The sequence below is a fragment of the Dipodomys merriami genome, unplaced genomic scaffold (assembly GCF_024711535.1).
Source record: "Dipodomys merriami isolate MVZ:Mamm:240054 unplaced genomic scaffold, mDipMer1.0.p SCAF_172, whole genome shotgun sequence".
NCBI lineage: Eukaryota > Metazoa > Chordata > Mammalia > Rodentia > Heteromyidae > Dipodomys > Dipodomys merriami.
The window spans coordinates 745,303-760,265 of NW_027203071.1; the positions used below are offsets into that span (position 1 = coordinate 745,303).

Below are 14,963 nucleotides of genomic sequence, written 5' to 3' on the forward strand. Positions count from 1 at the left end.
GAGGGGAAAGAGTTACTGGGAACTTGCATAGCACCCTTGCAGAAGTGCAACTGGTCGTAACATCTGGTAAATGAAGGAGCAGGTCAGAAGCTTATAAAGGTCTCCAGGACATAGTAAAGGGCCTGGACTCGAGCTTCTGGGTGGGTATCCAACTTCAGATCTCATGTTTCAGAGCTTAGAAGATAAGTGAAAAGATAAGGTGAGATTGAAGTGGTTAGACAGGTAAATGTGGCATTCTGGGAGTTATGCTTATATAAAATGTCAGGCTTGGGTAAAGGTTAGCTGCTTGTGGGTAGTTGGTCTCCTTAAGCAAATTGGAAAACACACCTAGAGTTCCAGTAGAGTCCATGGAACAGAAACCTTAAAAAAAAAAAAAAGCACATTGAAACAAGTATTGAACTAAATAGGCTCTTAGTCTCCTGAAGTTGCTGGAGACTGTGGTTTTAATAGTGTAGAAGAATAAGAAGAAAGAAGAAAAAGGAAAGAAGAAGAGGAGAGAGGAAGGAAAAGCAGGAGAGGGAGTAGGAGAATGCAGAGCTCTCTCCTGTGAATCACTGCTCCTGAAGCTACAGGCATCAGTGAACTGGTAGGTTCAGGACTTGTTTCAGCACTGGGATCCCAGCCACCTTCCTGCCCCAAGTTGCAAAGTAGCTTCTCTAATCGGGTTGTTGTGATGCACTCTGTCATATAGCATCATCAGAAGTCATAGATTCAACAGCCTGCTAGGGTCAGCAGGCTCTGAGTTATAGGACTCAAGCTGTGAATCCAGAGAACACTGTCATGGGAAGCCAGGCAACTGTAATGCTGCTTACTCAGGTGACAGAAGGAAAAGAAACATTGATTAGTCATCCCAAGCCAGGAACTTTGTGTCCATGGTCACAGTTAGTCCGTGTAACCCCTTATTCTGATGGGTGAGCTGAGTCAGGGAAGGAACTGTCTCAAGCAGTCCCACAGGGGAAGCACGTGAGATTTTTAGGTGCCCTCTGGTGGATGCAAGGGAGAAGGGTAACTCCCAAATGGACATCCTGTGTCCTTGGGAGCAACACCTAGAACCCTTTCTACTTTCTCTGGCCAGTGGCCCTACTGTCCTCATCCTACTTTCCTACAGTGCTGTCCTGCTAGTTCCTCCCTTCCATTTCCTTTCTGCTCTGTTGTCCTGGGGGAAATGACTGAGACCTTGTATGGAAACTGTCTGACAGAGGTGCATCTGAGAAATGATGAATGAATGAGTCTCTTAATAAACCTGTTGGAACAGTTCTGCCTCAAAAGGCTGTCCATCTAAAAAACAGTCTACAAGAAAAAAAATCTCACACATGTAACAATCTGCTTGTTATATTTTTATTTTTTTTAGTGGCCTGGCGCTTGAACTACGGGCCTAGGCACTGGCCCTGAGCTTTGTTACTCAAGCCTTGTGCTGTACCACTTGAGCCATAGCTCTATTTCTAGCTTTTTTTTTGGGGGGGGGGCGTTAACTGGAGATAAGTCTTAAGGACTCTTTAGCCCAGGCCACCTTCAAACCCTGGTCCATTTATCTCAGTCTCCTGAGTAGCTAGGATTACATTTTATTTTTTAACTCAGACTCTATTGTAGAAAGAGTATCTCTGAACTGTTAAGTCATTTTTTTCTTAATACTTAAGCCTATTGCAGTTATAAAGGAGTGCTTTACTCTAGTGTCTTCTGATGCAAATAATAAAATAGAAACAAAACTTATAAACCTTAGCCTATGTCAGAGAGGAGTCTATATCAAGGCCTCTTGAAGGCTGGGGAAATTTGAACAGATTAACCACTGCTCTTCTTTCCTTTGATTTTGGTTTCATAATACTGTAATCCCTTGTGCCCTGATCCCTTATCAGTGATGCTCAAGAATGAATCCAGGGTCTCATCTATGCTAGGCAAGGGCTCTCATGCTAAGCTATATCCCCAGACCCAAATCTCATTCAGGAAACCTTTAGCTTTCCTGCATAGCAGCTGCATAACTTTAGGCCATTTTTTTTTTTCTCGAGCTTTATGTGCCTCTGTATTCTCATCTTAAGTTGAGAATAATTTCATGCATACTGGAAGCTACTGGAGCATCCAAGGACATAAGTTGTTCCAAAGAGTACATGTGGCACATGCAGGCCTAAAACTCTTGGTGAGTCCTCAGTTACTGTGGTCACGACCCTCGTGATGGTGCCTTATATGCTGCATGCCTACGATCTTTCTGCATCTCTCCATGGATTCTGCAGCCCTGTTGCTTACAAAGTACATACAACTGATATGTTTAACCTGGCTACCTTGATTTTGGAAATCATGGCTGCCCTCAGCAATCCCAATCCAAAGTGAAGAAGTAACTCAAATTTTTTCTTGTTCCTTTTTTCAGGTGGGGTCTTGCTTGCTATACTGCCTGGGCTGGCCTCCAGTTCTTGGGCTCAAGAGATTTCTCCCTACTCAGCCTCCCGAGTAGCTGAGACTAGAGGTACATGCCAACTACTTCGTACTTACAACACAAGGGTCTCAAACTCATTCCCCTGAACGCTTCCATCTATGGATCTAACTCCCCTTAGCCTGTCAGCTCACCTTCACATCCTTCACACCCACTCTTAATTTCATAATAATAACCTTCTTTGAAAGATAACACTGATAGGGCTGGGGACAGGGCTCCAGTGGTAGAGCACTTACCTAGTAGAAGGCCCTGAGTTCTAGTATTGGAAAAGCAATACAGAAAAGAGGAGATTTAATAACATATTTGTCATTTGAATGAATGACAAAGTGCATTCTGTTTCTTCTTCCTTTTTTTTTTTTTTTTTTTTTTTTTTTTGTCATGGGGCTTGAACTCTGGGCTTGGGTGCTGTCCCTGCACTCTTCAGCTCGAGGTGAGCACTCTGCCACTTGAGCCATAGTGCCACTTCCAGTTTTCTAGTGGTTTCTTGGAGATAAGAGTCTCATGGAGTTTCCTGCCTGGGCTAGCTTTGAACCATGATCCTCAGATCTAAGCCTCCTGAGTAGCTAGGATTACAGGCTTGAGCCACCGGTGCCCGGCTTCTGCTTCATTTTTACACAGGTTATTTCTCTCCTACACTCCTGGCCTCAACTATAACTTCAGAAAGATGATGGCTAGCTATAACCAAGACTGAAGAAATTCAGAGGAAAGTTTAAGGTTAATGTGGCCTATTTTTTTTGGTATTATCAAACATATTATGTTTCAGGTGACTTTCTTTTGAAGAATACATGTGGTATTAACTGGAAGAAAATGTCTTTGAATCATGGATTGAAATGCCTGATCAAAACAAAGGAAACTGGGAAGAAGGAAAGGAAGGAAGGACCCAAGCTAGAGGCCACTGGGAAGGGGTCTCGGCCCTACCATGGCCTTTGTGATTCAGCAATACCTTCTTACTGCATTTGTTGTTTAAATAATGCCCATGCTATTTTGTTTCATAGATCAAATGTCTTGGTTTCAAGAGAGAGACTACTTTTTTTCTCTTAAAAAGAGCTATGAGATGCTGGGCTCCAGTGGTTCACGCCTATAATCCTACTCAGAAGACAGATCTGAGGATCATGGTTTGAAGCCACCTGAGGAAGAAAGTCTCTGTGAGACTCTTATCTTTAATAAACTACTTGAGAAAGCTGGAATTGGCACTGTGGCTGAAGTGGTAGAGCACTAGCCTTGAGCACAGAGAGCTGTGAAATGGCGCCAGTGGCTCATGCTTGTCATCTTAGCTACTTGGGAGGCTGAGCCTGGAAGGACCATGGTTGGGGGTCAGTCCAAGCATAAACATTTTCAGGACCCCTTTTCAAAGGAGAGCTGCCAGTGGTGGCATATGCCTGTCATTCTAGTGGGGACGGGGAGCCTAACATAGGTGAATTAAGCCCAGATGCAGGCCACAGAAAAAGAGACTTTTCCTCCACAAATAACCAGCTATAGATAGGGCTGGAACATGGCTCAAAGACCTCACTGGGAATCCCATGCCACCTATAGACCTTTGCTCCTTTTCTTGGTGAAGTATGTTGGGCTACGTTTGCTCCTTTTCTTGGTGAAGTATGTTGGGCTCTAAAGCAAGTTTGTGATCTAGCTGTATGTTCTCTCTTGGAAGACATTTAACAGAATCCCGGGACTGCCTCATGTAATTCCTGGAAGTTCCAAGTCAGCAGGGCTTGGCATGAGACTCACTCCTCATGGGAGTAGGCACATGGGTCCAAACAGAAGAGGCAGAATTGTAAAACAAGGTCAGGGTCTACTGTATGTGCTGGCTAACCTCCCTGTGGCTCTAGAGGCCTGTAGGCCTATTGGGCAAGAAGGCAGTAAAGCCCCTCCCGGTGACTGGTCAATGATTCTACTCCTCTGCTCAGGGGAGCAGCCTATTTGAGATCACTGGACAAATCCAGGATTTGACTTGATCAAATCAAAAGGACTTGATCCTTCACAACTCTGCAAAACTTAACACTGAACCAGGAGCACATGGCTCATGTCCATAATCCTAGCTACTCCGAAGGCTGAGATCTGAGGCTCAGGATTCAAAGTCAGCACAGTCAAGAAAGTCTGTGAGACTCTTATCTCTAATGAACCAAAAAAGCTGTAAGTGGACCTGTGAGTAGTGGAGCACTAGCCTTGAGCACAGAGGTTCAGGCCCTGAATTTGAGCAAACAATACTGGCCCAGCTTTCCTGGGAACCTACTAGGCTTGAGCATCATGGAATAATGGCATGTAGACCTGTGATGACCACCATCTGGCTCCAAGTAATAGAATGTTCCAACTCATAGAAACTTCTTGTTGACCTCTTACATAAGCCAGCTCTAGGCCAAAACATCCTTCTTGAGCCTCCAGTTTATGGTTACACAACAAGAAGGATTTTCTAACAGTAAAAGATGTCTTGAGTTTGGTTTGGGAATGTGGTTTAGTGGTAGAGTGCTTGCCTGGCATGCATGAAGCCCTGGGTTCGATTCCTCAGTACCACATAAACAGAAAAGGCCAGAGTGGTGCTGTGGCTCATGTGGTAGAGTGGTAGCCTTGAGCCTTGGGCCCAGAGTTCAAGCCGCAAAACTGGCAAAAAAAAAAAAAAAAAAAAGATGTCTGAGTTGGACATTGGTGACTCATGCCTGTAATCCTAGCTGCTTAGGAGGGTGAGATCTGAGGAATGTGGTCCAAAGCCATGGCCCAGGCAGGAAAGTCCCCGAGACTCTTATCTTCAATTAACCACCCCCAAACCAGAAGTGGAACTGTGGCTCAAAGTGGTAGAGTGCTAGCCTTGAGCACAAAAGCTAGGGATAGCTCCCAAGCCCCGAGTTCAATCCCCATAACCAACAAAAAGAAAGAAAAAAGCCTGATCAAACATAGGCTGCCTACATAGGCTGCCATGTCCCAACAGACTTTTGTTTACCCTGGCAGGAGTAGGCTGGATGTTTATGAGAGAATGGGTAGATTAGAACGGCACTGAAGTCCCTTAGAATTAGAGGAATCACTTAGCACTTCAGCTTTCTAAGCTAGACCAAAACGAGCAGCAGAGAAGAATTTGTATGTGCACATTTGCTCAGATAGCTGTGGTTAAGGAAGTATTTATTTGCCTTCTGTCTAAAATTGCTTTCAGAGTACCATGAAGTGTAGGGTAGAAAGTCTCTTTGCCACCATGATGAGCACAGAAGTAAGGCATGGGGCAGGTGACTCTGACTGTTAGGATAGACATTCGGGATGTATTACCATCTACCTTTACCTTGGTGGCACTTGTGATCTGTGCCTTCTCATTTATGGATCCCCACTATGGCCTTGTTGGTTTGGTGGTTGCCCATATAGTGACCTTCTTTCTGCCATGGAAAATCTTGAGAAAAGAGACATGAAATGGAATAGCATGACAGTCTTCTAGACTACTGTGGAGGACTCTTGGAGGAAGAATCTTCCAGGGAGGAGGATTTTGCTTTTAACCAGTTACTTCCTTGAGAAAATGAGAACCCACAGCCAAGAATCCAGCTGGATTCTTTTTATAATATTCACAAATTATGACTGTTTTGCAAGTCTTACTTTGAGAATCGTCTTATTAAAAGTGGGTTTATTTTCAAATAAATTCTGAGCAGCAGTGTTAGTTTCAAAGAGCTTGATCATGATTCACCAAGCTATTTTTAGTAGTCTTTCTTATACTAGACATTTCATGTGTAGAGAGAAGAGGAAAAGAGATAGAAGGAAGCCATTTCTTAACCTTGAAGAAGATTGCAATGATCAGAATCCATGAGAGGACTTCATCATCATGATTGTGACTCTTTAGGCTTCCAGCTCAGTGGGTGAATAGTTCAAAACTGTTTCTTTGTCTTCCACTGGAGGAGGAGGAGTGAAAGAATGTGAGTTTTAAGAAGGAAAGTGAGTGTGCCTCACCAGGAAACTTCATGAGCATGCCAATCAGTAGTTCAATTCAAATAGTTTCAACAAAGATGAGTCATGGGGAAGCAGGAAAGGTCAAGACGGAGCCTCAGTCCCTGTTCTGTACTTAGTGACTGGGTAACTTTGGGCAGGAGCTTCATCTCTCTGACACTGGGTTTTTTCTGTTATAGGAATACCTCTCTCAGACCCATGGGGGTCTTCTGGGGGTTAAATGAAATGGAAATAGTGCTTTCGGCATTTGGAGAAACTTGCAGTCTGTAATGACAAAGTTAGGCTCATTGTGTTCTGAAAAGTGGTTCAATTTATTTATGTTTTGCAACCATTCCTCAAGGAAAGACCATTTCCTATTGCTATTCATGCTACTTTCTACTATTAGAATTCTGGTTGCACTCTCTCTTTCAATGACTATAGAAAATACATTTCTAACAGTGCTATCCATGCTTCTCACCTTTCAGTCATTCCCTAGCAGGTGAGTGAGAGAAGGCAGCATGGTCACAGCTAGGCATATTTAGGGAAGGGAGGTGGTTGGAAAGGTGGATAAGAGTCAGAAGAAATGGAGTAGCTGGAGTCAGAGGACTATGCCAGGGATGGGGAAGGACCTTGATCTGACAAGAGGGGAATGAAAGAAGGAAGTAACTGTGCAGAGAAAGTTCTTCCTCTTACCTGGCAAAGATAATGGGCCTGGCCCTCAGGAATCCTGGATATGTCTGAGAAAATGAACTCTAACAAAATCAGAAACCTCATGGCAAAGCCACGGTGGGAAAGAAGGTCTCTTTCTGTCCTGAAAATACATAATCATTTGTATAGAATTTCCTTGAGTTTTAAATTGACCTTGAAAACTTACCTTCCAGAAAACAGAAATCTGTTGTCTATTGTAGTCCACATGCTGCTTCATGTACCAGATATCTAGTGTCCCAGTAGGCTCTGATTTGAAGGGGAGGAAAAGTATTTTCATATGAAATAGGAAACTTTTACCAGTCAATTGGTCATTCAATAAATGATTCTAGAAATGGGATTATAGGATACATTCAATTTTTCCTTTACGAGTATTCTCTTTTGCATTTCTTTTCCAAAATTAACACAGAACAACAGACATTAACCATAAACATGTATATCTTTGACCCAAAAGTTGTGGAAAAGAAAGTTTTGAAAAATGATGAGGAGATTCATTTCCTAACTTACCCTTAAAATATATGAATGCATGGTTTCATTTGTGTACAAGTAATTAATAAAAACCTAAAGAATAGTAAAAAATATTAAATGATAAATGGGTGGCCATTTATTTCTGTAATGAAGTGGGAAAGAACTCTTGGCAGAAAAGTAATGACACAGGAGAAAACTGTTTAGGTATTTTTTAAAAACAACACAAATTCAAATGACAAACTTTGTATTTATCTGTGTTCCTGAATTCACACTGTGGTACAGTTTTTGGTTTTTGATTACTAGACAATGAAGTGCTTGAATAGATGGCCTATATCTTTTATGTTGTCATTCTTAACACCTAGAACAATGTTTAGGATGCCATAAGGCTTCTGATAGTTGTTAAACAGTGAGTGAGCAAATGAACAAATTGGTCAATATTATCTTTTTAATGCCCAAATATATTCTGACCTGGTAAAAGAATGAGAATTAGCCTATGAGACAGTACATAAAATTGCTTAAAAGTTCCTGTTTAAAAGTCATCACTTCTATCACAGTTGCTTAAAAGTTCCTGCTTATGGTAGCTTGTCTCTTGTTGATTATTTTGCTAAGACAATATCATCAAGTAAAAAGGAAAGAGGAACTATGTAGGGATAAGGATTTTTGAAATATAAGGTTTTGTCTTAACTGGTTGTTCCAAGAAGGAATTAAGACACACCTCAGATTGTTCAAGAAAATAGCAGAAGGTATATGCTTTGAGATTGCTTACATACTGTTAATCAACTTATCTCAAAATCCCCCCCCCCCTTTTTTTTTTCTGTTTTTAAGTCAGTTCGAGCGCTTGAACTTAGGACCTGGACTTTGTCTTAATGGCTATTTAATGCAAATACATCTTACCTTCTTCATAGTACCCAATCATGAACCTGAGCTGGCCAATCTGAGCAGGGGGCAGAGCCTGTTGCATTAAGAATAGAAAGGGAAGCCGGGCGCTGGTGGCTCACGCCTGTAATCCTAGCTACTCAGGAGGCTGAGATCTGAGGATCGTGATTCAAAGCCAGCCCAGGCAGGAGAGACGGTGAGACTTCTATCTCCAATAAACCACCAGAAAACCGGAAGTAGCGCTGTAGCTCAAGTGGTAGAATGCTCGCCTTGAGCTGAAGAACTGAGGGACAGCGCCCAGGCCCAGAGTTCAAGCCCCACGACCGACAAAAAAAAAAAAAAAAAAAAAAAAAAAGAATAGAAAGGGAGAAGCCTGCCTGCTCTGTGTGCTTCCTTACTTGAGTTTTGGCCAATAGTGCACACTTCTGCAGTAGTAAACTTTGCCTGGGGGAGAAGCAGGGAAGCAAAAGGGAAAGGCGGGGGCCGAGTCCTTTCTGGATGGGCCTGTGTGGCCATTTACAGCCGTGTCATACCCAGTGAATATAGGATGAAGCTTCAGTGAGGGGTTAGCTCAGACAGTGTCTAACCTGTGAGCTGTGGAGCCAGGCAGAGCATCTACAAACCAAACCTGGCTCTGTGATCTTCAACACACCAACCATGTCCTTTGGCAAGCTTCCTCATCTGTCAAACTAGAATGATATTTCTCTATATCACGTGAGGTTGCCTTGAGAAGTTAAACAAAAGAATAATGGCACCTGGCAAGCTCTCAGCAATTCTAGCGGTTTCTGTTCTCTTCCTTTGAAAATGGAACTGCTGAGAGGTTAAGGGACTTTGTTCAATACCCCAGAACTACAAATTAAAGAAGCCACAGGAACATTTGATCCCAGTCCATAGTTTTTGCTCTGTGTCACATAATTGCCTGGTTCTGAGAAAGATTGTGCTTTCTCTATAATCCATCCATTTCCCTCAGGTGGTCCTCTTGATGGCTCTTCTCTTCATTTGTCACTTTTTTCTGTCGCTGTGCCCTCTTTTCTTTTCTTTTTTTTAAACATCCCCTTTTGTTCTTCCCTAAAGCCTTCTCCCATCATCCTATCTTATCTCCCCAATGGTTCTATTTACTTTTGCAGGGAAGACTGAGAGGCAAGTTCCCATTAAACATTCTAAAAACCACTTCTTCAGTATCTAGAAGAGTGGCCCAGGAAGTGATTTGGGACATCTATGTACTAATAAGCCAGGATACAAAAAGAAAAAAAAGTCACAGGCAACTAAAGAAAGGAGACAATTTTCAGCTACTTCCTCGGCACAAGTTCTTTCTAGGAGGCTGAGATTGCAGGACTCTATAAACAGTATGTGTGGTAAACAAATCAGAGTCTGTCCCTGTGTTGCTTTGCAGACCGGCATCCACATCTAAAGTCAAGCCAAGTGCAGGACTCTAGGTATGAGCAATGGAATCACAATAGCTCAGGGCAAGGAGGAGAGGGAATGAGAAAGTCATATAAGGGCGAATCTGATCTAAGTGATGTGTGTGGAAACATCATGATGGAATCTCTTACAATGCTCCAATTAATAAACCAATATCATTTAAAACCAATATCATTTTAAAAAGGCTAAACAAGAGAAAGTAGTAGTTGTATAGGTTTGTCTGTTTGTTCTTGCTCTTGTTGTTTTAGTGGACACTAAGGAAAAGTAGAGAACTCTGTATAGTGAGATTGGAAGCTGAACAAAGAGGAAAACAAGACAAAGGCTTTGCGAGAACTTGCAGACAGCAGACCAAATGAAAACATGGGAGGCTTGCTTTTGGCTTCCCCTCCTGGTCAGTTCCTGCTGAGCATCAAGACAAAGAGGAGCCATTTACCTCCTGGGTTCCTTGATATATACTTTCTGGACTGTGATACATGTATTCAGATCTAGTTTTGAGCCAGGCACTAGTGGCTCACACTTGTAATCCTATTTACTCTGGAGGCTGAAATCTGAGGATTGAGAGTTCAGGCCAGCCTGGGGGAAAAAAAGTCTGTGTAATTTTTATTTCCAATTAACCATCAAAAAACTGCAAGAGAAAGAGCTCAATCATAAATCAGTCACGGTTTTAAAGAGTACCTAAAAAAAGCTTACGAGTAAGTTTTTAAATGTCAAGTTGCACATGAGTACACCTTCAAAGAGTTAAAAGAAAGAAGTGTGAAAAAAAACTTCACACCTTTTAAGTTTACATCAGTTAGCATTTCATAAAGAAACTGATGACAGAAACAGTGGTGAGGGGTGAAAAACCGCACAGTGTAGGGTAAGAGCAAGTGAACAGCCCAACAACAAGCCACAGAAAGATCAAACTGAGGAAAGGGAGATTGAAACTGAAAGGGAGCCAATGGATCCTGGTGAGAGTCAGGTAACAGCAATGTGCACACAGTGTGTTGAGTGTTGGTCACAGCCTGTGATAGTATTCACTCTAAGGAAATGGTCTCCTAGATCTGCTCACAGCCAATAACTTGGTCATGAACATTATGACTCACTATACTCCATATGATTGAGGTTTATTTCATAGGATCTTAGATTTACCACCTTGCCTTGAAGGAGTTGTAAGTCCAACATATAATGTTTAAAAAAGGTCTTCACTAAATACAAGAATGACAAGAAGTCACAAGTCCAATTACCTTATTTTACAGTTCAGCCTAATGATGATGTGTTAGTATTTATCAGCTTGTTACTTACTATTGGGTTGTAAAATATGGCCCATTTAAGATTATTTATCTGTATTATATTAACAAAACCTAAGTCATGAGGTGGATAAAAATATATATACATATATATTTATATACACACACATACACACACACATGCACACACACACACACACACACACACATATATATTACTTTGACTCTGTATAGAAAGACAAAGCTCAGCCTCAAGCTGGTAGTTCATACATGTAATCCTAGTTACTCAGGAGGATGAGATCTAAGGATCACATTCCAAGCCAGCTCAGACAGGAAAGTCCATGAACTCTTAAACCATGATCTCAAATTAAGCACCAAAACAGCTGGAAGTAGAGCTGTGGTTCAAGTGGTAAAGCACTAGCCTTGAGCAAAAAAGCTCAGGGACAGTGCCCAGGACCTGAGCTCAAGCCTGAAGACTGACATACACACACATATACATACACACAAAAGGCAAAGTTCTGGATTATAATGACAAACAGAAAGCAAGTGGATCAACATTAAGACATTTTATCAAAAAGTGAGAGATAATTCACTGTCATTTGTTGAATAAATTCATTTTAAATATAGAGAAATGAAGTTAATATAGGAAGAAAGATTATTCTACAAATGGGATGTTAGGTATAATGCTCTTTTTGGACCTTGTATGCCACTGAAACATTATTACTAAGTGTCATCAATTACCCAAACCATTAGGAGTGCAAAGAATGCCACTAAAAGGCTACTTCATGCATGCACACATTCATAATGTTCAGGAAGAAGCATTTAGATTTTTGCACATTGGGGTCATTCTAAGAATGTGGATTATAGATTTTCTTACATTAATATTAAGCTCCAGATCATAAGCAATGGATTTTTTTTCTCTGATCAAATTTACAAAAATTATTAACTTCTATACCATGGTATTAATTGTAGATTTTTTGAGAGGTATTGATATAACTTTTATTTCCATTAAAATATCATCTGTACAATAGTGTGTGTGTGTGTGTGTGTGTGTGTGTGTGTGTATGCTGCTACTGAGGCTTGAATTCTGGGCCTCAAACTCCTGCTTAGCTTTTTCTGCTCAAGACTAACACCCTGCCATTTGAGTCATACCTCCACTACTGGTTTTTTGCTCATTACTTGGAGGCTGGCTTCAAACCAAGGTCCTTTAGATCTCAGGCTCCTGAATAGTTAGGATTCTAGATGTAAGCCACCAGCTCCCAGTGTGTCTGTATAAAATTTTGAGTTACTTCCTTCTCCTTTACCTGTTCTATTCAAATTTGAATATTTAACATTGATTCACCATGTAGCTAACATGAGACTTACATATTTCTCAACCTTATGTTAATAAGATTTAGTTGAATTCAGTGTTCTCTTTCTTATTTCTTAATACTTCATGTTTCATGTAATAAATTATCTTTCCTACACTTTGTCTACTTGAGTAACTATGTAATGAGTGTCTCTTCTCTCACACTTTGCAATATGAGTGAATATAACCGCCATTTATAACATCAGTAACAGGACTCATCACCTAAGCCCTAAGTCATGTCAAATCTCAAAAATGACCTGGGGTTTCCACGGGAACTTTATTTATTTTAGTCACTCTTACACTGTCCAAAACTGATTGCCAAAATTAAGGTGTTAATTTAAAGGCACGTTGCAAATCCAAGACTCAACAACCCTTGCAGCTGCATATACAGTGTTGTGAGGGGCCCTGCTTAGTTAATGCTTCGAACTCAACACAGCTTTCTCTGGGCACGGCAGCACCCTGGGCAAGCAGCTCTAGAAAGAGATTTGCTCTGAAAATGCTGTTTGATCATTTTAGTGACCACTTATGTCAGCCAGTCAAACAATTATATCCACATTAGTGAAGGCACAGTATGAAGTTTTCAGAAGTTTACCCTCTTTGTAAGAACTTGCTTAGTTTAGTCTTTTACTGGCACATGCCAGTAGAGCAACTCTTTTTTTTTTTTTTTTTTGGTCGGTTGTAGAGCTTGAACTCTGGGCTTGGGCGCTGTCCCTGTGCTCTTCGGCTCAAGGCGAGGGCTCTACCGCTTGAGCCACAGCTCCACTTCTGGTTTTCTAGTGATTTATTGGAGATAAGAGTCTCATGGACTTTCCTGCCTGGGCTGGCTTTGAATCGTGATCCTCAGATCTCAGCCTCCTGAGTAGCTAGGATTGGATCCTGGCTAGTAGAGGAACTCTTAAAAGGTCCACACCTAGCTGTCCTGAACTGTAAATAGTCCTTTCAAGTTTTGCGTGTTAGTTTTTTTTTGTTTTTTTTTGGGGGGGGGTCCGGTTGTGGGGCCTGAACTCTGGGCCTGAACACTGTCCCTCAGCTCTTCAGCTCAAGGCTAGCGCTCTACCACTTGAGCCACAGCGCCACTTCTGGCTTTTTTCTTTTTGCTTATGTGGTGCTGAGGAATCGAACCCAGGGCCTCATGCATACAAGCCAAGCACTCTACCACTGAGCCACCTTCCCAGCCCCAGTCCTTTCAAGTTTTAAGTATGGCTTAGAGAATCATTTTAAGTATCAGAGAATAAAAAATATGATAAAAAGGCATAAAGGTTTATGGAGAAAGGAATGAAATTCATCGCTAGTTACAGCTAAGGGAAACAGGGAAACAGGGAAAGGGTTTAAGGAAACATGAATTATAAATTTGTACGAAAGTGACCAGTGACATTTTATCTAATGTTAAAAATTTCTAGCTGGGCACTGGTGGCTCACGCCTGTAATCCTAGCTACTCAGGAGGCTGAGATGTGAGGATCACAGTTCAAAGACAGCCCGGGCAACGGGCAAGAAAGTCCGTGAGACTCTGATCTCCAGTAAACCACTAGAAAACCGGAAGTGGCACTATGGCTCAAGTGGTAGAGTGCTCGCCTTGAGCTGAAGAGCCCAGGGACAGCTCCCAAGACCAGAGTTCAAGCCTCATGACTGACCAAAAAAAAAAAAAATTCTATCAGTATACATATGTCTTTGCACAATTTCAGTGCTTAAGTTAATGCCAAAATCTACTTGTCAAAATTGATTAAGCATCAGTTAAGGCAATCATACTTTTAAATTCAGTACCAGTACTTCAGAAATTCTATTCTGAGGAATCATTATGTTTTCACTCCTTTCCCTCCCCCTCCTCCAGCACTTACCTGCCTCTGGTGTTTGTATTCTCAATGATTTACTCCACTCACTCCAGCTTCCTTTATAATGTAGCTTAGAGGAAATCTGAAATTCATATTCTGTAAATGGCTTCAGATCCAGCAAATCATGTTTTCCTCGGGCAGCTGTGACATTAACCTTCAATCAGATAATATTTGTTTTTATTGAATATATATTTATATATTTTTATGGGTTACATTATGATTCAATACATGCATATAATATGTAATAATCAATAAGCATTTCCATGTTTTCAAATATGAATCTTTTTTGTTTGTTTTGGTTGGTTGTAAGGCTTGAACTCAGGGCTTGGACGCTATCCCTGAGCTTTTGTGCTCAGGGCTGGTGCTCTACCACTTGAGCCACAGGTCTACTTCCAGTTTTCTGGTAGTTAATTGGAGATAGGAGTTTCAGACTTTCCTGCTTAAACTAGCTTCCAACCTTTATCCTCAGATCTCAGTCTCCTGAGAGCTAGGATTACAGCATGAACCACCAGCACCTGGCTCAAACACTAATCTTTTGTATGTGTTAGCATTTCATACTCTTCTGGTTACTGAAAATGTACCATAAACAATTTCAACTTGTAGTTCCTCTATTGGGCTGAAGAAGACTCGAAAGCCGTCTGCCTAATCCACTATGTTTTGATGTATCTTAGTGAATTCTTTCCATCTATCCCCACCTGACCCCTAGTGACAAATACCGGTTGGTATTTGTGAGAACTAATCAGTTAATCTTATAGGAGAACAGAAAGGAATAGCT

General features: G+C 41.4%; 1 protein-coding gene across 3 annotated transcripts in view; it reads right to left on the minus strand.

Moving 5' to 3' along the window:
• Il12rb2 (interleukin 12 receptor subunit beta 2) overlaps positions 1-14,963 on the minus strand; it is a 65,790-nt gene that overhangs the window by 31,907 nt on the left and 18,920 nt on the right. For all 3 annotated transcript variants that reach the window (XM_070025767.1, XM_070025769.1, XM_070025768.1), the window contains exons 7-8: positions 14,195-14,342; positions 7,188-7,267 (exon numbers count right to left, since the gene is read on the minus strand). In XM_070025767.1, the coding sequence (XP_069881868.1) occupies positions 7,188-7,267; positions 14,195-14,342 (228 nt within the window). The remainder of the gene's footprint in view (positions 1-7,187; positions 7,268-14,194; positions 14,343-14,963) is intronic.